The sequence below is a fragment of the Solenopsis invicta genome, chromosome 3 (assembly GCF_016802725.1).
Source record: "Solenopsis invicta isolate M01_SB chromosome 3, UNIL_Sinv_3.0, whole genome shotgun sequence".
Taxonomy (NCBI): domain Eukaryota; kingdom Metazoa; phylum Arthropoda; class Insecta; order Hymenoptera; family Formicidae; genus Solenopsis; species Solenopsis invicta.
Window position 1 is genome coordinate 26200801 of NC_052666.1, and position 25447 is coordinate 26226247.

Sequence of the window (25447 nt, forward strand, 5' to 3'; positions counted from 1 at the left end):
CGACCTAAAATTATCGGTGAAACGGAAGCATGTAAGTGATGGAAACTACCGCAACTCGTGTTGCGAAACCTTGCTCTGGATCGCCTCATTGTGTAGCCTACTTCTTAAAAATTTCACTTTTCGACATTTTTTTTTTAAGTTTTGCGATATTTCCGGAGACTTCGGGAGGCGTCTGTCATATTGAATTTAATCGACCGAGCTGTGTTCATAAAATTGTAACTTTTATTTACAAAAATATAAATATATTAACGTTTTTATCGTGCAAATTTATATCTCTAAATTTTTTTCATGTTTTATACATTAGGGTGATACACTCCGTTTGAGAAGATTGAATACATTAGGAAATGTGGAATCCCGTGCGCTTATATGAGCAAATGCAGGAGGATTACGGTGACATAGGAAACTCGTTTCCGATGAACTTTAGAACGTACACGTTATGTACCTGAGACACAAGACAACACGACGGAGATGGTTACGCGGGTAAATTACGCGCTATGATTCCTCACTCATTCGGCCGACGTGTAACGAGTAACGGAAGAACCGGCGATGCCGCAATTACTTCGCGGAAATGAGATACTAATCGCGCCTGAAAACCTGCTCGAGATGCGAAAAATAGTATCGGCGAACAGTGACAAATGCGCGACAGGACATTCTTTCGATTTTATGGAGATGAAGGCGCTCGTGAGTACGGGAGTATCAGAGATTAAAGTCCTTCACCTTTATTAAGCGTATGGACACAGCTATTAAATCCCGTAAGAAAGTACACCTTACGATTATAAGCGCATCGGAAGTGCCACTTTAAGTGGACACTTTCAAACTACACCCATCAATCTCCCATTTATTTTAAATTTCTTTTAATTATAGCCATCTATACGTGTTGATTATAAATTGTCATGTTATATATGCGATATTAAATTACCGCTTGCAACAAATTACAGTGACATTAATTGCCGATGCTTCCTTCGAAATATATGATGGACACCTAGCGCGACATAATTGGTCGAATATTCGAAAGGATTAAAAAGAACTAATTTAGCGCAGTAGAATTTTCGGAATTTCACGCGCTACTTGAAACGTCACTTTGGTCATTAATAACAGGAGCGTGCGGGAAATTTTTACCGGCTTCGAAAGTTGACTTTTGAAAAATGTCGGAGCTCTCGTAACGGCGGCGGCGGCGGCAGCAACGGCGGCAACGACGGCGGCTGACAGTGCATCCGAGTGCGGGACTTTTACAAATTGCAGTTAAACCGACGAAAGCGCGCAGAATTCAATTTCGTCCAAAGTTACAAAGTCGGGCGCATCCTCGGAGGATAGGAGAGACCGCATCGCGGAGAACGGGGGGGCACCCGCTACTCCCGTACCCGCGCCCCGTAATAGTAATAAAGTCTGCCTAGAATTTCATTATTTCTGGTGATGCAAATCCCATTTGTGTCAGCGCGGAAAATGCGGCCGCCGCAGCCGCATGCGGTGGTTATGGCCTCCGAGCGAAAGACAATCCGTCCGCGTTGCAAGGAAGATAATACGAATTAGCGAAATGTCCGAGCGCGCGTTAGTCAAAGAAATGTCGGTCGTGCGCGACGGCGACACGATTACCATAACTCGAGTACTCTCGAGCGACCGTGGACGGATAGCGATATTTTTCGATGGCTGAGGACGATGATTCCGCGACCGAGCAAAGAATGTTTTAAAGAAAACGTGTTTCCTCGACATTTTTACATCACATATTTATTTATGCACCCAGAGAAAGGTTGAGTAAACAAATATTTGTTCGACTCAAAGAAATTTGTGCATCGCTGTATACGGTTTAAGAAAAGTTTCTTTGACCCGAAAGGAATTTTTTGATTGTCCCTTTTCTTAGAATTAAAGAAATAGCTCGGTTGTGAGACGCAAATCTTTTTTTAAATAAAAGAAATGCATTTTTAAAATCAGAACAACTAAATTATTTCTTACACTTCTGTCAGTATTTTCGAATTAAATAAGTATGTGTTTAAATTAAACAAATAATTTATTTACTTTGAAAACTCTAACAACGTCGTTCCTTGAAATCAATTTCTTGAACTCGAATAAATTTTTATTTTCCTCAAAAGTATTTTTGCTTCTTCTTAAAAAAAAAGAACAAAGTTAAAAGAAACGATTTCGTCAAATTTAACTTTTCTCTTGCTATTCGATAAACGATTATTTTTCAATCACTTCTTCAACCATCTCGAAAAATACGACGTTTAATTAATGATAAATGAAATTATGCCGCACAAAACCTGACATATGTACCTTGAGAATTAAATTTTATTTCACGGCCCGTGGATTCTCTGGTCTTTGGTGGTGAATTACAAGTGGATCATCGGCATTGGCAGCTGTGGAAAGCCCACCGAAACCCCAGGGTTTCTGTTATCTACCAATTTAGCATCGCAAACTTTGCAAATCGGTGCCCGTGGAAAATTAGTAAACTGCACTTACCGCATCTGTGCGCTCGCTGCGATACCGTCGCGCGGTGTGTATACCGAATATAGGATATAACAATTTTAACATGTAACATTTGGACGTAGCCGTCCACCGTCGCGCCGGCACACTCGATTGTCCGATACGCTCTAAATGACAAAGCGACGAGAGTACGTCATTTCCCGAGTGGGCATGTCAGTCTGCCAATAAAACGCAATCGGACACACGGCAGCAGCGTCGAGAATTCGCGAGTTTGTATTTGCAAATTTTTGTTGTTACGGCGTTATCTAGTCGACCGGATTAATTTGAGCCGATAAACCGAACGGGAAATTTTACGTAAAATGTTTCAAGTATCTCTTCTTATATGTTAAATAATTGGTATAATTAATAGAGATCGTATCACATTGTAGCGTAAAATACTGTTATTAATGTTACAATGCACAGGGCGAGCAAAAATGTCGGACCGGTAAAATAAAACAAAATACTGGAATTATATATATATTTTTGTACCTGGCATGATTCCTTTAATTATCCTGCACATAAAAGTATTAAAATAGAGTTATCGAGGAATCAATAGTTTACGAGATATTTTATACTTTATGTCGAAATATTATTTTATTCTTGCAATATTTCGACACAAAATCTAAAATATCTCGTAAACTATTAATTCTTTGATAACTCTAATATTTTTACGTGCAGAATATTTAGAAGAATCATAATATGTAAAAAAAATATATATAACTTTACTTAAAAAAATGGCCTTTATATGACTTTAAAAAATTGATTTTTTTTCAAAAATTAATTTTACTATTATTTATCTCTCTTCAAATCGTATAAATAATTTTTTACGAAACATTTTTTTTTCCTCAAATGTCTTGTTTTCGAGATATTTTGCGATCCGATACATTTTACTTGGCGTATAAACAAGTTAATTTTAAAATTATCAAAATTACGAATAGCGTATTGGTGGCGATAATTATGTTTAAAAAAAAAAAACACAAAATTGCCATACCATTTGTATCTTATAGAGCAATACATAATTCAATATATACTCTTTCGAATATTAAAAAAAAATGTATAAGAAGATTACGCGTGCTTGTCTTATGAATGCGCGTATGTTGCACTGCCTAGGTTTATTTCAGGAGCGCAACCTGCGTAAGAAGCGTTAATAAACGCTTGAATAAACTCAGTGAAGAAGCTACGCAACGGAATTAATGTTGCTGGCACGAGAGCGCACGCAGTATACCTACTTCCATAATACTTATTTATCATCTTCGTGCAAATATCTCCCGCAGCCAATTCCCCGTGGCCACGCGCAGGCTCGCCGTGCAGTATCATCTCCGACGAGGGAGCTCAGCAAGGTTGTAAACGGCGCGACACGTTTTCTACGTTACGCCACGTAGCAACCAATTACTTGGCGACTCCACTCGCGCACGGACGCGTTACGGGCGCGTACGTAACCGAAAGAACTCGTTAATCCCGAAGGAAGCGTAAAAGCTTGCTCGCGCGAGCACCCCGCCGTCTTGGAGCACCCGATCCGCCCGCGCCGTTGCCAAACGATCGCCATCGGAGTTTCTGATCCGAGACGAAGCGTTCACTGCATCGGGGGCTGGTCCGCCACCTACGTCTCCGCCACCCGGGGACGTTCTTCATCCCCCGAAAGGATCCGACGACGGTTCGTCTGCCATGAAACTTTCCCCATTTCCGAACTCGCCCGCCCGGTGAATCGATGCACGTAATTCGGATCCCGACACATGCATCCGCTGCCGTCTTGCCACGGCCTATAATCCGTGTAACTGCCTCGCTATTCTTCCCTCTCTATCCGCTTCTCTCGCCGGCTTCGCATTCCCGCCCATTCTTACGTCGTTTCACCTACGCTCGCTCGACGACGTCTTCCTTTTCGAATCTCCTTCCGTATACGATGACGATCCAACTTGAGCCGACGCAAACGCGCTCGCTCGTGCGTCGGAACAGAGGAGCTCGAAACTCTCGAAATTATAAACCGCGAGCGAAGTACAGGGTGCACCAAACAATTCGAACAATAATAATAGTATGGAGAGGTCTTCCATCTGAATTTTGGAACAATTTCTTTCTCCCATTAAAGATTGAAAATGGAAACTATACCCGCGGTACGAATTCACAAGAGCGAAAATTGTATGGGATTCGAATGCACTGAGAAAAGAACTTGAAAAATTTATGTATGTAAATATTTCTTATTTTTTATAACTTTATTTTACTGAAATAAATCTTTATTTAAATACGGCGAAATAAAATGTTTCTACTGAATACATCAATTAGTAAACAAGAAAGAGCTTTGTTTCACAGAGAGGAGATATTTTATAGAAATATTCGTTGCCACAATCAAATTTTTTGTAACCAAATATCAAAGAAAAGTCATAAGCAACGTTTGTTTCTAAATATTTTAACTTTTTTTGCTTAGTGTAGACGAATTATTAGGAGGAGAGGGAGGATCTCAAAATAAACCTCAAATCTATTTTTCATTTAATTTTAAATTTTATTAAATTATACAACAGAGAGAATTTTAATTGGATACCTTTAATTTGACAGCTTGAAATTAATGTATAATTAAATTTGGGTAATATATTATAGTTTATTAAATTTAGCTTATATAAAGATATGAAAAATTTGAAAATTATGAAATTATAGAGAAAGAATTTTAACTTTTTTTTTTCATCCGTTCAATTATTTGTAGAAATTTTCTGTAAGATTCAACGTTATTTTATTATCATTGTTCAAGTTCTTTGGGACGCATTGTACATGTAAGCACGGTAAAAAAAACTGTTCACGATCGGCTTAATATCTATGTCAGTAATATCGACATATCCGAAACTCAAAACCATACATAAGCCTCGTAATTTTCGAACTGAACGTTCGCTTCCCGCTATTGTTTCCACTACAGAGAAAACATGTATATGTGAGGGAATTATTCAGGTAGTGATTACGGAATAACTCCAACTTCGCGTTTTAATTATCGCATTCCATCTGGCGCATGAAAATATAACGCGGCGCGAAAATATCGGAAGCTTTCATTCTAGATTAAACTTATATATCTAGATTTTATTGCGCAATTTTGTTTAGACGTTTCGAAGAAGAGTCTTTTTGAATCGAAAGAAAAAGAACAAATTCGTGTTCTCATTTCACTTATGTTATTTATAATCGATTTTTAATATATCAAACTCTTCGTAGATTTTATTTTTTTTTTTTTTTGCAAAAGAAGATGATCTAGAGCGATCTATAATCTTCCCGACAGGAGTAATTAAAAAATTTCTTCTAAAGTATTTTTTTTTTAACTACAACTCGTTCTTAAGAAAGTTGTTGCAAACGATTGTTCCAAATTACTTTGTGTATATTTTTATTTAACAATACAGACTTACGTATATAATATCGAAAATTCGTCCGCGTTGATAAATGATGGACTCCAAACGGATAAATTTGTGGCAAATCTATTATATGAAGTGCAGTAAATCGAATATGTGAAAAATGAAGGGTATATTATGTTATATTACATTACGTAATAGGATTATTCATATCCTAATTATGTTACATACGTTCGCAATGAGATGTATCAATTAGTCATGTTATACGCGCGACTATCATATTTTCCAGAACTCGCTGGAGATCTTTCGGACATGCTCCTCGCGCATACGTTTCATATTCCTCTCTCTTCCCGTATATTAATATTTTAACGTCACTATCGTACACGTCGCGACGTTTCGAAACCGAATTCAAACTGTAACATTCGTGCAGGTGCAGCGTGATGTAATTAATTATCCAATTCTACAATCCCTATCCCTATGTGGAGGCTCTCACAGATAAATTTAAAAGACGCCCGTCGTATATACATATATATACGTCACGATCACGGCGATTACGTTTCAGATATCTACGGTTGAGAGATCTAACGTTCGGTCGATTCAGTGGCGTACCGCTAACGAGATACTTTCTCTCTCTTCCCTTCTGTCTCACACGCATTCTCTCCTTCTTCCTCTCGATCCATCGACTACGAAACGAGCCAGAAATTAGACGAGATATTCGAGAAGCGTATACTTTTTCCTCTCACCCGCTGAAAAACACCGTCGAAAAATCCTACCTCAAACTGATATTTCTTTCGAAACATTCGACGCACGACTCGGCAACTGCTAGACGTTGCGGTAATTTAAATGACATTTTTCGGGAAAATATCAACGAGACGTTCTCCAATAGGAATTCACCAAGCGCGAATGTATAGTTTCGCAGACAAGCGCGATTCGAGTTATCTGAGAAAATTGGTGGTTATCACATTTCAATGAAACAAAATATTTTTTCCTAAATATTCTGTTACCGCGTCAGGTATTATTCCAGTTGTACGATAAAACAATTATCATAAGAAACGAATGCTTGTTATCTTATGTAAGAAAGACTGAACTAAAATTAACGAATAAATTATAATAACGCGTTCTTTTTTTAATTAGAAATTTATAAATGCATAATAATGTAAATGTCAGAAAGATAACTTTTGAGTAAATTGATACAAGTTTAATGTATTGAAAGGTACATTAGAATTTTAAATGTAGAAAAGTGGAAAGAGGACAAATAATGGTACTCGAGGCAAGTGCAGTAAAATCCATTTGCATATTACAGAGTAGATATGACAGCGCGAAACGTGAAGAGTATAAAAATATGAAAAATGTTTTTGGCACTTGCATAGTTTTGCATTTAACAGTCTCAATTTCGTGTGATGTTACTTTCCTAAAGAATATACAACTTTACAGAATTAAAACACATTTGGAGTTATGTCTCTCTTATTATAACGTCGACAAAAGAAAGGAAACAATTCAACTCGCACGAATATTTTCTTGATTTATTAATTTATAGTGATCGCACAATGTGGCTATTACGAGGATCGCGATTATTTAATTCACTTTTAACTTGTGAATTAATATTATGTACGATCGATAGACGTGAATAATTAATAATGCATGTTTATTTATTAATAGTTGAATTATTAATAGACGTTACTGGCGCGAGTGATAGTCACGAAAGAATCTTTATTTTTGTACGTTGCATTAAAGAAATAGATTCTGTAGCTAAAATTACTATTGTTAAAATTAATATTGTTTTGTAGTTGAATGCAGATTATGAAAAACGCAATTAGAGAGCACACAACAATATCGATTAATTAATTTATTTTGCTTATTTAGCGGTAAGGTTAATTAAATTTTAAATGTGTACACAGTTATACAATTGTTAATTAATTTAAGAGCAAAATGTGTGCTAAATGATTACGATCAAAAGAACAATTTAGAAACGTTTAGGATGTGAATTTCTTTATCGTCTTTCCAATAATAAGATAATAAAACGCAAATTATGCTATTTTTTAATTAATTTTTGATCATTCTACTCGATCTTAATTAGTCATGAATTTTACTGAACATCGAAATTAATATCAGAAATTAATGAAAAAACAGCAATCGTTTTACATTATTTATTATTATAGAAAGATAATAAAGAGATTCATATGCATATTTTAATTATTCTTTCATTATTCTCCTGGTTGTTGAATTAAACATTTAATACATGTTTAGTTTAGAAACTATTTAATATTCCAGCCACCAATTTTTCCATAGTTTGAACTGGAACTTTAGACTACTAATCTCTTCTTATCAGGCGTCTAGTATCAGCGAAGTACTTTATCGTTACGAGGTTTTAGTTACACTCTTTCCGCGGTTTGTTTCCTCTCTCTTTCCTCCTTCCCACGAAAACCCGAAGCACACATCTATCACAGTTTAAGTGCAGCCGAAATAAACAGACCTCTGTTCCTGCTCTGAAATTCTGCGCACTTTTCACCGCGATAAAGGGCGAGTTAAGACAGATCCCTCTTTGCCCCCCTTTGATATCACGATAGAAAACACGAAACAATCCCACGATACGCGCTGCGTAACGCGCGCGGCCATGCGTGCCGACCTGTGAGAAGAAGCGCAATTAAGAGCGTTGAAATAACCTGCCCGCCTGCCCGCCTGCCCGCCGGACAGAATGGAGATCGCCAGGCGCGAAAGGAAGCGAGCTGCGGTAAGCGACGACGACGGCGAAGCTCTGCATCCGGTCGCGCCAGCGGCGACCGCGAGCCTCCCTCCGTTGTGTATACGCACACGTATACTGTACGCGTATTTCCTTCTTGGCGCACAGAAACGAACGCTATCTCGAGGTATTGATTAACCGAAATAGATTTATTCACTGCGTAACACGCCTCGGTGGAGTCTGGAAAAGTAGCGAGCCTACGCGAGAGTAATCAGGCACAGAGAGAATATTTATCTCCTTTCTCGCGCACACAGAGGGGAATATATACTTCAAAAGTCGCGGAAGAAACTTTTACTACTTGCGATGTACTTTTCCTCTGGGAAGATTCGGTTAAGATGCCGTCTCTCCCGCAACTTTTACATTCGCGACATTAAATTTCTCGACAAGCGTGCCTTAAATTACGTTACACTAAACTCTGAAGCCGACCGAGGAATGAAATTGTCATCTGCCTGCGTTCTCGAAAAGTTAAGTCCCGATATATATATATCTAACGCCAAGAGGTGCGAAGAAGTTATTATTCGGGAAAAGTGTACATAGAGCTGTAGGGAATTCTCGTTACGATGACGAGATTACATTTTGGCGTTTCCGGCGACGCGACGCGGCGCGGCGATGGTGGCGGCGGTGGCGGGCGCCCCCGATAGCCGCTTTATATCGCACGCAGGCACCTATCATAAATCATAATTTCTCATCCGATCAGACTGCACTGGGTGCTTTATAACCGCATAGAGCGAAAGCCTTCGACCATGAAGAGTCGCACGATCTCAGTCGACCGTGACTTATAGGTTCTCTCTCCCCTCCCCTCCCCTCATCCCCGTGTGGTATAAGCCTCAAAGCAAACATCTATTCAAGGAAAATCTAATATCTAATTTATACGTAGTAACACGTTTCACCTGTAAAGCTGTCGTATATCTTCTGTCAAACCGATCGAAGAATATACGTCTCAATAAATTCCTTCGCCAAATTCAATTTTAGCAAAGTCTCCTCGATACGCGGCGCTTTTCCTCGCGAAGATTCCTCGCTTTCTCCCGACGCGTACAACGCACTTTATTGCCAGAGACTAAGAATTAGTAAAATATAAATATTTTTTCTTGCCTTCTGGTTGGGGAAGTTGGGGAGCTTCTTGGTAAGGAGTTCGTCCTACTCGTTATCGTGTTCGCAGTTGATTCGCGCACTCGCGAAACCTTCAATTACCGCAACGTGATTGCGTAGCGATGCGACTAATTACGCAAATCGATGATCTGGAGGCAGGAAGGGGACCCCACGGAGGAGCCCTGTTTCGCTCGATATGAAATAAGACACGTTTCTTTGATAATATCGAACGACGTCGAACGGAGACTGCTCATTGAAATTCCGCGGAGATACAGCTCGATGTACACTATCTTCTCTCCGGTTCGCTGCATGTTCCGTGATGATAGATGGAACAAACGAGCTTGCTATTACATTTTGACGGACGTTGATCTCGGCAGAGACATTTTTAACCGTACGATCGAATTTCTTTTATCTCTGAACAGGGATTTTGCATTGAGCAAAATTGATTTTTGTTACTAATTCGATCATTAATATTTTCATAGTTTGTAATATATAATTTACATAGTTATAAAGTTATTAATTATATCTGAGCGAAAGTCCATTAAACGAAATATAAAATAAAATATTAGTGCTAAATGTTGCAAATAGTCCGGAAATACTATCTCTGTAGTTCTCTCTTCGCGTACCTATTATATTGTTTATAAAGAGAAAAAGAGAATGCTACAATGACGCATAAACCACAAAAGGATGTCGTTTTAAGCTCCTGCCTTTAATCAAGACTTCGTTATATTTCGTGCATGCTCTGCGGCGGCGGCGGCGGCGGCGGTGGCGGTGCGGCGACGACTCTCTAGTGTGAGGTGATTATAAGTTAACGAGGGGAACACTCTCGAGGTTTGTTCTGAAAACAATTACAGCCGATATGTCGATTTTGATATATCTGCAGACCGCGAACGAAGGCGCGGCGGTGGTCAATTACCGTAAATCGGCCAATCATTGTATCGGTTGCCCTATCTGTACCCGCATTGTCAGTGCACCGTGCACAATGCGCGATTCTCTAATTTGAAATAACGAGATAACGACATGTTGCGTTTATTTCCGCGTCCCCTATCTCTCCCGCTGTGCGTACATCTGGTTCATTAGACTTTAAGATCACGGAAGCAAGACATTTTTTTTCTCTTTGCAAAAGAGAATAAAAACAAAAACAGCAAGTCGAAAATAATATTGTGTAAATATGCAACGTTTGAAATGGCGCATCTAGATACGAATATAAATTACGTATTAAGAATTATTTTATCATGTCTCATATTATTTTATAATTATAATATTAATTATTTTAATTATTCTACTTAATTTTATTTATGACTTTTTATTCTTCGTGTAATAATATTTATATTTGTAATTACATAATCTAAAAAAAATATTATTAAAATAATAATTCTGAGAAAAAATAAGATAAAATCGCGAATTAATTAGATTTAACAAATTCGTGAAAAATATTAGGGAAAATCAGTAGTCAGGACACGCGTACGAGCCATATTCTAGAAAAGACAATTAAGATATCCCTCGAGATGCCACGGTACTCGACTAAAAAGTATCAAACTTGATAACCGGAAAACCGAGAGATATCCGGAAGAGGTCACCCTTTTTACCCTTTATATCGGCACAATCTGGCTGGAAACTCCGGCGCAAAGTCCCGACATAATGTACGTGTCCCAGCGTTGTACTCTTTTTCGCTGCGAATTAACGCGGCTTATTCTCAGGCCGTTTCGTACTCTAATTCGAGGTCAGAGCCTCGACGCTCCCGATAATTTCCCACGAGTTCGCCTCGCGTCTTTTCAACACGGGAATCCGTCCGAAAAAAAGCGAAGAAATCCGCACATTATGCGACGACAGTGGACGAGAGTGAACCGGAAGCGCGACGGAGCACACGTCGCCTTTCAGATAACTTATACGCTTTTACTCTCTCGCTCGGGCAAAAGAGGAGTCGACACCCCAGTTCCTTTTGTGCCGGCGTAAACGAATGTTCTCATTTCGTGCGATGCGCCGCGACCGAGCTGAATGAAATCGCCGACGAGGGGGAAATCGGCGCGGCACGAAACGGCAAAAAGGACGAGGCTTGGCGCAACTCTTTCACCCTCCTCCTCCTCCTTCTCGCGAGATCTCTTTTCTGCCCGGCTAAAGGCGGGTTTGCACGCTTCAACACGGACGATCACGCTGGATCGGAATTATTCAAAGTGAATGCACCGATCGAACGACTTTTTACTTCAACTTCCGCCGTCGAAAATGAACTGTGCAACGATCTCGCGCGCAAGATCTGTGATGCACTCTTATGATTTAATTACTATTTATGTCTTTCAGGATGAAACTTTTTCCGTACACTCTTCTCGTGCAGAACGATCACGTAAAACATGGATTGAACTCCATCGACTCTTGATGATTATGCATTTCCGGTGTATCGCAGATGCATTAGATAATTTAACACATTCTATAATTTATGACATAAAATATTCAAACGTATTATCATGTTTCGCATGAATTAACACAAATATGATTTATGAATGTTTGTATGAATTTAAAATTTAACCTCGCCAAAATTGTGATGAAATCGAATTTCTGATCCAACTGAATAGGGGGAAAAAAAACGAAGAAGGCTCGAAGAAACAGTGTTCAATTTTTTCCGTCGTAAACTAGCAGCTTTTTTTCTTTTGCTGAACCATTACGCATTATGTCTCATCTTTTTCGATTTAGATGATTCGTAGTAAATCGTCGAAAGCGTAAATTTGCGTTAAGACTGAAACTTAAGGCAGACACAAAAGCTGGGAAGAAACGAGCGCGGATTGAATTAGATGTCGTCGCAATGCTGGAAATTGCATTTTCGAGCGCAAGAAGAAGGTGGAGGAGGAGAAGGAGAAGAAGGAAACGGTGGATCGTCGTTTCTCTACAGAATGGGAGAGAGGCTGAAAGAAAGGGAGAGATTCTGCATCCACCCTCCCGTAGTCATTATGCTACCTTTTCATTGCGGGTGACAGAATCCACCCGATCGGAACAAGAAAGCGCGAAATACGGAATTTGTTATGCCTGCGAATTCAACAACGTTAATATTTGGCTGACGATGGTGGAGGATAAACGGGACAACACGGGGACGTTTCGAGCTAACGACGGTCTCGAGGATAAATGTCTCTCTACTAGGAAATACAATCGTCACGAGCAAATTCGTGTTGATACAATCAAGCACGAGGGTTTCTTTCTTTTTTTTTTGCATCTCATTAGAACTTTTTCAATCTTGCAATTAATCCTCTTTCCAATTTGGTCTTTAACAAATGACACACAGTAAAAAAATATTTTGTATTTATATTATCACCAGTCCTTGATAAAATTTTTGAATTTCAACATATCTCCGAATGATACTTCGACGTAATACGTTATTTGAATATTTTGTGTTAAATTAATATTCAATATTTTTTAGTATTAAAATAATAATTTAAAAATGAACAAATTTAAATAAATGAACAAATAATATGAAAATATAATTTTCATTTTTATTTAGAAACGTAAATTTTACGATATGTAAATAAACTGTACATATCAAATAGTATACATAAATATTAATTTTATCAAAAAAATATATTTCACAATAACAGAATTTGTTTCCAAATTGTGTTAAAGTATTATATTTTTTGTGTCCATTTTTTACATAATACTTATGTTACTTTCTAACATATTCGTCCTATGTATAATTAACATAAAAATTTGAGTGGCCCGTTTGGGACATGCGATAATTTAACACAAATTGTTCAAATGCGTAAGAAAATTATAAAAAAAATTATAGTATCAGATATCGTTCGCAAAAGTGATCTAATTCTAAAGTGATCTAATTCTAATGTTTAGATACTCGAGTACAAGTTTTGCTTTTCTCTCAGGGATTAACGGAGTGCAGACGCCTTTCCCCTCATCAATGAAATGATTAATAAATTAAAGCGGATAAGACGAGCTGATTGTGGAATGAATAGGGCTTAAGAAGTACGACGGTTCGATCTTTCCTCTAAGAACTGAGTAGAACGGCGAAGTGATTTTATCGAAAATTCCGTGAGTCGGATCCACGCTTGAAATTCTAATGGTCGAGCGCGGGAAGGAAGTGAGATCTACATAGAATTGCCGGTAATACGGTCGAAAGGTCAATATGTACGGTTCGCGCAAGCGAAATTCAATGCGACAGTGATGTTTCAGCGCGAATAAAAAAAGTGCGCTCAATAATTGATCAGCGGCGCGGTGATTAATCGCGGAATTTACGCGGGCGCCGGTGACGTTGTGTGTCTCTACCGTACGACACTTTCCGCGCAGCTGAAATAAGAACTGGAGCGCGATTTAATCCGAGCTCATGCTGAAATAAACAAACCAGGAGAGAGTCTAAGCCGTACATACCGGATGTATATGTGTGTATATATACCGGATTCCGCTGTGCACTTCCTCTCGTCCTTCCGCCAATTTGCAGTCGACCTTCCCCGCCATGAAAATCTCCTTCGACTCCGTATTTTCCGGCAAATTTTCTATCATTCCATCTGTCAGGTATTTTCGCGGCTAATTTAATATTCGAATAAAGAATAGCGTCGAAATAATCATCATTTAAATTAAAATAAATTAAATAAGAGATAATGTTTTATGATCAATTTTTATGCGTTCCGAAAATTAATTCTTGAAAATCTCTGTCACATGTGCATGCGGATGGCATCTCTCCAATAATTTATAATTCAAAAACAGCTGATGGCTCGACATTTTTTGTCCAGAACGAATTACGCGAAAATGTGGGGAAAGCTCTTCGAGCGCCCTGTGACGTAGAATGCACTCTTATTAGAATGCACCGGTGGTGCATAGAGCTGCGTAGCGCGACGCAAGCTGAACGGAAAAAGGTTGTGAAGCGCCGATAATCGCGTAATTCATACGGCAGATTTGCCGCTGCTGTTTTTTTCTTCCTTTCTCTTCTTCCTTCCCTTTTTCTTTTCCTTTCGACTGAGATGTTTATTTCTCGCTAGGCCGATTACGCGCGTTTTCCGCTCTGCGTCAATTAAGAGCCCGCTGAAAGCTTTGGTGCGTTAAGATAAATTTTACTTAAGCAATCGGCCGAAACGTTGTTACATATGCGCCGCGGCGTTACGCTTACCCTGCGTGTCGCGGAGCTTGTGCTTGCTGCCATGACAATTATTTATCGTCTTTGCAGCTGTTAAAGCCGGCTTTGTATGCATTCGCGGAAGTATAAAATAGTTATAACGCTGCGATATTTTTAACGATTTATGTTCTATCAGCACGTTCGGAAAGATTTACCGATATTTGTTTTTTTTTTTTGTATCAGAAAAACAGAATTGAAAAAGATTTAAGATTTTTGATAGCAAAGCTTTAAAGATAAAAAAAGATATGTAGCTTTCAATATCGCGTATAAATCAATCGTAGTCGTAAAATCTCGCTCAATGTACTTTTGAAGATCCCACTATTATGATCAACGTAGATCAATCATAATCATAAAATCAATTAATTTGAATATGTATTGTTTGCTTCGAATAAAAATAATCTAAAAGCTCAACTTCTTTCTTTTTCTCGTCTAATTTTATTGCGTATCTGTTTTTTCAACATGTTCAACGCGAAAAATTATGCGTAGTAATTTTTTAAACTACCACGCAGAAAATTAAAAAAAAGTGCTTTTTGATATCACAAATAAATTATCTGTTACGATCAAAAGTGTATTTTATAATCAAATAAAGGATCATAGATAGGTTTTAACTCGGAATAAATTCACATTCGAATGAAACATTTATCCCGTAGGTGGAGATGAAGTTAATTTCTTTTTTCACTTATCCAAGCCCTTTGCCTAAATGAAATTTTTATTCGGATAATGCCAGAGCCCGGCGATGTGGACTCAATTATAAACTTTATTTTCGTATCTCTCGTCGCTCGTTTGTTTTCGAACTCTCATTCGTCGACCGCGGCTGGCCAGCGTCGTTTTAATCCGTTCTCCACAATCGCGCCCAATCATTGAATCCCTTTGGACGAATCGGAGCGTCGAATGCTCTGTGCTACAAAATTAAACGATGCCAACCGAATCGCGTTTAGACCTCGGCTGGCCGACTCACCTATATTTTATTGACGTTGCATTTGGACGGTCGGATTGCGTAAATTCGGGCCAGACTAGGCGACCGCTCGAAACACAATTTACACGGTTCACTCCGGACGATCATTCCGGATGTATCATCCCAAGTGCGTATGCGTATTGCACAAATGAGTTTTTGCTTAGACGCATCATCGCAAATTCACTAGCAAATGCAATCCAGGCATTTCACGAAAATTAATCGCTTTTTGAAAAATACAGGCGCGTGGTGCGCAGGGGAGTTGTTTGCGCTTGGCGAAAGCACCATTGATTACAATGCATTAGGTTTTTACAACGACACGATTAAATTGCTCGCTTAGGCTACAAAAGCAATTCAATCAATTTTATGGCAAGCGTGGAAATCGCATTCGAGAAAATAAACTCTAGCGTCTCTAACAATCACAAATTCTGTACAACTCGTAGGACTCTATACATATAGATCATTAAATTAACTAAAACTGTGCTTTATGTTACGGGAAAATTGCAGTATGTGTTAATTTAATCTTAAAATATTTTTTGTTTTTCATTTTGTTTAAAATAAAAAATTTTATTTATGTTATTGTCATTGGAATATTGTAAAGTCGATTAAAATACGCTGAATTAAATGAAAACCTATGGAATCGCAGCAACGTTGTGCTTTATTTATCCTGCGCTTTGCAATAAAACTAACTGATCAAAAAAGGTCAATATTTTTACGCTGAAATGAAATTAGCAGCGATAATTTATGACCTGTAGCATTTTCAAAACCAACACGAGATTCACGAGAACGTGTGTCGCTGCAATGATGAGTGATAGACACGTGTCCCTTTCAGAGTAGAGAGTTGAGGTTGGAAAGCATCGTTGATTCAATTTGGCCAAAAAACGTGCTGTTTTAATATAAATTCAATTGTAAATCACTTCACATGACCTATCTTTTCATTTTTACTGCAATATGTGTATGTATCAATTTTTCATGATAAGCCGCCATATGGAAAAACTGTTAAAAGATATATATTTAATAGTATTATGTATGTCAAAATAAATATACGATTTTTTAAGCTTTTACGAGGAAAAGAAAAAAATGTAAAAAGGTCAAATTACAAACTGGAGATAAAGTTAGTAGGGGAAGGTGATATATTTTTTACCAATTTCGACATTTTTTACTATGCAAGTTTCATTTTGGTGTCATTTTTCTTTTATTTCATCATTTAACTTGTTCTTTTTTTATATATACTTTTTTAAATAGTAAAGTAAAATTAAATTTTGATCAAAGGCGCAACACCTACGATGTATGTACCTCTGACCAATGTACATAAAAGATGTGTATAAAAAGAGGTTGAGATAGTTTCATATTTCTATATTTATATTTGAACTTTTTTTTTACATTACATTTTTAAAGTTTCACATTAAATATACGAAAGTTAACTTAAACAAACTGAAATAATATAACAATAAACAAATTCGTATTACAAAAATTCAGTCTTAACAAAGACAAAGCTTATAAATGTTTCTTTTTTCAACACTTTACCTTTACTTTTCTCAAGATACAATATCTGTGACTGGTCAAAAGTGCAAGTACAATGAATGTTCATTTTCTACTTGTTGTTAATTTTATAGATTATAGGTTAAAACTGACAGAATTAAATTTTAAACACTTTTTCTGGATAATTACTTAACAATACAAACAATTCATATATAAGAATATTAAGGAAACTTTGAAAATTTACTTACTTTGTTCATGCTCCAACAATAAATGATTTTTCGTAGTAGCATAGTTTTTTTTATTATTAAAATTGTAGGTTAAAAAATACTTTTGATATTCAATCTCTCTCTCTCCCTCTCTGTAAGCAATATATTTGTATCTTCACAAATTTCCAAAAGATAGATAATTTCAGGATAACGTGATCAAAGAAATACCACCCCTATTCATGTCTTATTGAATTATCTTACGCGAACAAATTTTTATTATTATTTATAGCATTAACACAATTGCATAATTAATTTAAATCGTCAGTCGACGATTCGCTCGTGAATCGAGCGAATTCGCTTTTAACACGATGGTAGTGGTCGTAGTGGATAAAGAGAGAAACACTCGCGTGTAATGCGTAACGCGGACCAATCTCGTGCGTGCGGTACCGGGGTGCAATACAGATGTGGAATACCATGCGGTACAGGGATTATCGATCGTATCGAAGCCAAACCCGTCCGATTACCTTGATTCTTCCAGCAACGATATCGGAGAGCTTAGCGGCTTGCGTGATCGCAGACATTATTGGCATAATTATTGTGCTCTCTGGTTGCTCCGCTAGCGCGCCTAATCGATCCGCGTTGGCATAGGGATACATCTTTACGATGTTCAATAAGAAGCAATTAGAACCTCACTATCGTCCGCTAAAAATGAGAAATTATACCGAGCCGGCTGATAGTTCGGTTCCTGGTAAACTCAACACAAGTGCACTCGGATAGTTGCGCCGACGTCGGGTTAGCGCAGCTGATACGCGAAACTCTTCCTCGACTCGCGTGATAATCAGTGGCACGAGGAGCAAAAAGGTCTGCGTAATATGCAATTAAAGTTAATTAGCCAAGACGATCGATGCAACTGGACGTAAAGTCGTGGATTACGAGCGAGTGACGGAATCGGAAGTGGACGTCGTGCCGTCGTGCGATAAATGCTGGATAACCGCACGGTTATTAGCCACCACGCAGTTATCGATTCTAAAGTTGCGGGTTTCTAACTGGATCCGTTTTTACGCTTATACCTTTTGCCATTAATGGACCGCTCGTTCCTTTTCTTTTTAAGAAACGATGACAAGTATCTTAGAACTCTTGAGATAGGTTTTTCATAATTATACCTGTTTGTACTGCTTAATGCGCGCCAAGCTGAAGTTTCAACGATACGATGTTAATATTATATCATGAATATATATTATACATATCCGTTTGCTGTTACGATGAGTAATATTTTAATTTTTAAAATTAAACACGATGCGAACTGCCAGTCTCTATTTCTGTTCGTAATTATAAATACAGAATAACTTGTTTCTTTCTTTTATTATAAAATATTCCTCGAATTAAATTCACTTATCAAAATTCTCCTCCCTACATGAAATATGCGAAATTTATTTGTAATAAATGTACTTTTTGCAAGTACATAGAGAAAGAGATTACATTGGAATTAATATTCCTCATTTATTTGACTGAAAGTTGTTTAACTGAAACAACATATGCTTACATAAATCATTACTTGTTTGAATAAAAATGTTTCATTCAAACATCTGTTATTGGACGAAAATAACACTATTGCTAAGCGTACTTATTGATTCAAGCATTGGTTTCGTTTGGACCATTCCAAATAAATTTGCTTGAATACAATAAAATTTATTAAGTCCAAAGAAATCGTTCTCTCTCTCTCTCTCTCTCTCTCTCTATATATATATATATATATATATATATATATATATAACCAAATTGTTAATTTTAAGTATAAAAGATCAAGCACATTTATCGAAGCATTTATTATAAAATCAATCATCAATTCGCAATACCTCTTCATGCGGATAGATACGCATAAATCTCACGCAGGCGATTTCTGCGAAGAGAAAACCCGCCATAAATGTAATTTTATAGCCTATGACACATCACCCTACTTTGCTTTACGTTATCGAGCGAGTAAAACGCAAAGCGGTGGCTCGCGGAAACACACGAGCTTATCACCCTACCAAAGAAGCGCAGCTACCGAATCGAAATCATTTTTATCTTTCTGTTACAGGCGAGGGACAATATTTTCGGGTTAGGCCGAGCAACAGCTCCGTGCTGGAGGGCGGTGAGGTGACAATTTCTTGCGAGGTGGGGAACCGAGTCGGTACCGTCCAATGGGTCAAAGATGGATTTGCTTATGTCATACAAGACAGTGAGTACAACAAATTGAAATACACATTGTACGACCATTCTTTTCTCAAACGTCGTCTTTTGGAGAAGTCGCAGGTTCAACGATCCGCAAGAAGATATTTTTTCTCAATGAAAAAATATCGAGACTTATCAGCAATAATTATTTATGTGGCGATAGAATTATTTTGAAAATTTCAAAATAACTAGAAAAACGTTTATACCTCTGTTTTTATTATTTATTGTTTAAAAAAAAACTAGATTTCAACGGTGTCTAATTTAAGATTTATTGAACGACGTTGGAGAAGGGGATCGTTACTTTCTGATTTCCTCTCGAACCGCCTTAATTGAGCGCCAATTACCCATCGGGGGAAACTGATTAGACCAGTTTTTGCCTGGTATTAACGCTTGCCAGTTTGAATCTTCAACAGCGTGAAATATGAAAGTATTGGAAAATTATGATAAAGACGACCAATTACGTTTTCTTCAGGAAAACACGAGTTTGAGATAAGATTTTCAAAATGGTATGCGTAAACGTGAATTCTGCTGTAGAGCACACGATTTTCGTTTAAAATTATATTCATTCGTGAAATGAAATTTATCTGTCTTTACCATTCGCCATTTGGATTCGAATAATCCCACTTAAAAAGAGATGATCCAAAAAGTCGCTCGATATTACTGTATCGGTAATAATAAAGATAAAATGCATACAGAACAAACCGTGCATGTTAAATTCAGTAAAGATAGGTAATCCTGTGTTTGCACAATTAACGCCTCGGGAAAACCCGTTCGTCTAAAGCCACCAATTAAAACCGCGCCACAAAAGCAGCTTATATTTTCAATAGGAAATTGGGTTTTTGCTTTACGCAGGATTGTTTTACACGAGAATTTTCAGAAACACATTAACGCGCTGATCAAAAATCGCTAATGTTACCCTTGTTGTTTTCTAGTTTATACATGGATTTACATACAAGTACACATTATGATTACACGCAGCCAAAAAAACGTACCCTAAAAACAGAGTTTCACAATCTATTTCTATCATTAAATGTTAGACCTGATATGATAACTGAAATTTTGTTTGTGAAAAAAATCTTACTGTTCTGAAATTCATTTTTTTTTTACGGAATTTTATGAATAAATGAATAAATGTAGAATTTTATTTCATTAATCCATTAATACAAAAATTACAAAGCTTTTAACTTTCAGATAGACTAATCATTTTATTTAAAATTTTCATCCATGAAAAAGATATTTTCAACGAACCTTTGATTTATAATCGATTAGTCTAAAAATTTTAGCAACCGTTGAATTTGTTAATAGTTTTAAAAATGTTCAAGATTAATTTATATACACGATAGAAAAATCTGGTAACTGATAAAATACAAAAAATGTTGAAATTTATCCCTGTTCTATATACACACACGCGCACACGCACGCACAACTGTCACGATCTCGTTTAAAGAAGATAGAAACGTGGATTTATTATTTAAGCACGACTGGAAAGAGAAGCCTCGTCCGAGAACGGGACCATCGACAGCGAGCGGTTAATTACTCAGCGGTCTCGTCGGTTTCCGCCTATCGTAATCGCATCGTTTTGCTGAGAGTGCTCGCATACCAGCCGAATAAGCGCGTATTAAACAGAGCTAAAATTAAAGTCGAGATATTAGCCGCGTATTCTCTCATGAATTACGACGTTCCTTAACCACAAGGCGAAAATTGTTAATTAGCTAATTTCCAACGAGCGATCGTTATTCGCAGAACGCGCAGTGATACAAGTCGACGTGCAACGATCCCGAATTGATGTTACAGATGGTGAAATCGTGGGCCATCCGAGGCTGAAATTGATCGGCGATCAGGCCTCAGGTATTTTCAACCTGAGAATCACCAGCGCGTCTCTGACCGACGACGGCGAGTACGAGTGTCAAGTCGGACGATATCTGCGGATCAAGCCAATCCGCGCCAGCGCACATCTGGTCGTCACCTGTGAGTCGAAATATGATGATGTACGAGAAGAAAATTTTACCAGACCTGTCCAATTCGTCAAGGAAAAAGTTTAGATTGACTTCTTATTTCTATTTGCACACAGAAAAAAGTTTAGTATCAAATTAACAATCTTTGTTTCATACATAAGCAAGAATATAAAATCTTCTTGAAAGAATTTATAGCCTTGAACAGACATAATTTGCTTACATGAAGAGAAAAATTTTCTTCGTGTGAGCAAATTATGTCTGTTTAAAATTATAAATTCTTCCAAGAAGATTTTCTATTCTTGCTTATATATGCAACAAAGATTGTTGATTTGATATTAATTTTTTTTCTGTGCAGCACCACTCATGAAACAATTATTCCTTTTAACGATTAGATTGCAGCTGACTACGAGACATAATGAATAGGTGTATAAATTACGACGATTTATAATTACAGGACCTGCTCCTCTCCGTTCCTCTTAGTTTCATTCAACGGGACGACGAAAAGGAGAAGACGTTTTGTGCGAAAATTTGGACAGGTCTGGTTTAACCCTTTCGCCACCGATTACTGCTGAGCGAGAATCTGATAGTTTAACGCGTTAATGTATTTCCATTTGATTTAAATATATATATACACAGACACACACATTTTTTTTTATAAAAACACAAATATGCATGATCGTCGTTTTCACTCAAATTACAAGATTTGAAAATTATCTTGAGCTAAAATAAGCTCAAAATTTTAACCGGCACGCGGAAGGGTTAAACTATTTCTCTTTAATGTTAATCTTTTAATCTCTATTAATAGAATGTATGCAAGAAGTGTAAGTTCGCACAATCTTGTGATTTAAGATCTCGCAGCGCTTATTTATTCACATAACAACGAATTCTATTTATCTTTTTAAACACGAGACTCTTAACGGAAGAGCGACACGAAGCATCTGCTATCTATCGATAGATCTCAGGCGCCAGGCGGAATCGCCAAGTTCGTAAGATAAACGAAGTCGACTGTCGCGCGAACACTGTATGTTAATTAACATTTTCTGAGCGTGACCCGCGATATTCCACGGCAAATTCCGGGGAAACTCAAGCGGCAGCAGGATACGAAAAATACTTGCTCCTGCTTGGGAATAATCGTGACCGAGTCATTCCGACGATAGCCCCGTACGGGCGTGGCACTTAAAATGCAAAGCGTGCCGTAACTCGAATTACAAACTCACGATCTCGAAACCGTGCTTAAAGTTAATTTACGCGGTCGTATGGGTATTACGTTGTGTAACGCTCCGTCGTCCCGTCGCGAAAGGTCGACTTTCGGGGTTCTGCGAGGACGAGTGATCACACCTACGATGGCATCCGTTGGGCGGTACCAGAGTTTCCGCGCCATCGACGATGTCTCTTCCGTTTTTCTCTTTCTCTCTCGCCGGTAAATTATACAGAAGTTATTAAGCGCGACAATATGCACTCGTCCGACAGACTTCCGCGTAAACTAGTTTTGCGAAGCGTGGAGCAAAGCTAGTTCTCGCACGCGCGTGCCCTCTTTCCGGCGCGACTACGAAGGCAAGGACCAAGTCCTCGGTTTTTGAGGAACGACGGTTTAATGTCGCGAGCCCGCCCGGAATCGCGACCTTTCGTCGGGACCATCCATCAACCGCGCTATTCTTCCTGTCCTATTCGTGCGTGCGTCGCATACGTGGTGGTGCATCGCGGCCCCATGCTTCGTTCGCTATGACCGGAATGCAATAGTGCGTTCGCGAGTGCATCGCAAAGCTAATTCCGCGACTGCTCCCAGCGCATCAGCGGTTCCGATGACAAACGTTCGCTCGAAAATGAATTTTTCTTTCACGCTTTGCGAAACGAGAACGCTCGCGAGTTCGATTGGCGTTGATCCATTTATACCCCGGGATTCTTCTCGGAGTACAATGAAATTACATTTTTCCCTCTGCTTGTTTTGCAGAGAGACACGAGAAAATTTATATATATACATACATATATATATATTTTTTTTTCTATCGGCATAATTATTTTGAACGATAAAACGTGCGCACAATCTCGGCGGTATTATTCAAAAAAGTCACCGTGTATAAACTGTAACTGATTTGAATTCTCCGGATCTCAGATGTACGTATAAATTATAGATTACGGAATTACCATAACAAGGAATTTTCTGAGTTAATGCGACTCATCTGCTGAATGCTCGATGATTGGATGAAAGGGTAGAACTTTTCGAGATGTGACCTACTTCTGCACGGATAGCGTGTATTGAAAAAAAAAAGAGAGAGAGAAGAGCATTTTATTAATCCGACTATATTTCCCTTTTTATTGTCAGAAATATCCTACGACTTCATATTTACATTTACACAGATTATTTCGCACATTGTAGGAGTACAAAGAATATTTTTTTCATATGGGCATTGTTAAATTCGTACTATGGAAATATATCCAATTTCAGTTATTTTTAATCATTTTTATAGATTACCGTTGCTCTTATTTAATACGTCATTAATTTAACTAAAATAACGGAGTTAAATGATTTAACTCAGAAAATATTAAATTGACTTAAATTGTATTTATTATTTATGGGGTGCATACATTAATATCTACGTTATTTGCTTTAAAACTAAGTAATTCAACCGTGCCATAAATGGATTGATTAGATGAGATTGTTCTTTTGTTTTGTGCTAAAACAATACAAATAATAAATTTCGATACAACGCATGAAAGTTGAGAATAATAAACTGTTGTTTAACACGAGGAATTGGTTTAAATTTGATTATTTAACATTTAATGGCACACATATGATATTGAATTTTCCATCAAATGTGCACTCTAATAATAATTATCCATGATTAATATCGATTAAATGACGCTGTCAAAAAATGGAGAAAGTTTTACGCGACAATAAATCCGCAACAGGATAACTTTTTTACACGAGTTTACGCGTAGGAAACGAGCACCGTTAAAATGATATTAGCCTTGATGTGCAAATTCTTCGTTCTCGAGGATAAGTCTGGTTTTACACCTGCGCCAGGCTTTTAATAAAACGGCCATCGTGGGGCGCGGGCATATTACTAAGTCGTCATATCCGTCAAATCAATCTTCCTCGTTGCACACGTCCGCGTTCATTACGCTCGTATATACCGGTGACGCTGAAAATACGTGGCAGACACCGTCGACGATAATCCACGCTGCGGGTCAAATGGATCATCGGTGAAAATCGTGCGCGCAAATCTCGAGCGATCGTTAACGAGCGACATCAAGCCGGTAAATTCTCACGTTCGGATGCGCCTATTTTGTAAACGCGCGTGCATGTGTGTTTTTCTCACCGAGGGAGAGAGGTCCGGTGTATTTCTCCCGCATGCACCCACGTGCAAAACGCGGTGCACAAACGCAGGACCAATCTGCGCCGTTAATTACGCGCGTAACGGTATTTTCCCGATCCCGCACCGGTAAACGGATATAATTGTATTTCGCTTTACTCTATCGATACCCCCGTGTCGTCGTCATATTTCCTCTACCTTAATAATTCAAATCGATTTCTCGATTTGTTTCCCGGTCGGTCGTTGCCGCTATTATCGCCAAATAGCGAAGTTATCCTGTCACGGGCAGACTTACAGGTATCGAGAGTGTAACAGGTTCGTGAAAATAATTGTCAGAGAAAAGGTCTTTAACCTTCCATCGTTTGCGTAGAGAGAATGAAATGCATTTATCGGATAAAATTAGAGTCGACAGCGCGTCGATATCACGTCTGATCGATTTTACAACGCTTGTGGAAATTCCAGCGAATCGTGTCAATTAGCGAAGTTGAGAGGAAAATAAGATATTTCAAACGTTAAGAAAATAAATAGATTAAAATGTATGATTGGTTCGATGTCACCTTGGATTAGTCACTAAAAAAAATTTTATTAATAAATAGTATGATAGATCTGATATATTT

General features: G+C 37.9%; 1 protein-coding gene and 1 long non-coding RNA gene across 6 annotated transcripts in view; one reads left to right on the forward strand and one right to left on the reverse strand.

Annotated features, from left to right (window-relative positions):
- Window positions 1–25447, forward strand: part of LOC105197268 (nephrin) — a 300694-nt gene that overhangs the window by 192152 nt on the left and 83095 nt on the right. For all 5 annotated transcript variants that reach the window (XM_039447072.1, XM_026133136.2, XM_026133137.2 and 2 more), the window contains exons 2-3: window positions 19428–19568; window positions 21356–21529. In XM_039447072.1, the coding sequence (XP_039303006.1) occupies window positions 19428–19568; window positions 21356–21529 (315 nt within the window). The remainder of the gene's footprint in view (window positions 1–19427; window positions 19569–21355; window positions 21530–25447) is intronic.
- Window positions 1–25447, reverse strand: part of LOC105197250 — a 95496-nt gene that overhangs the window by 16910 nt on the left and 53139 nt on the right. The window lies entirely within an intron of this gene.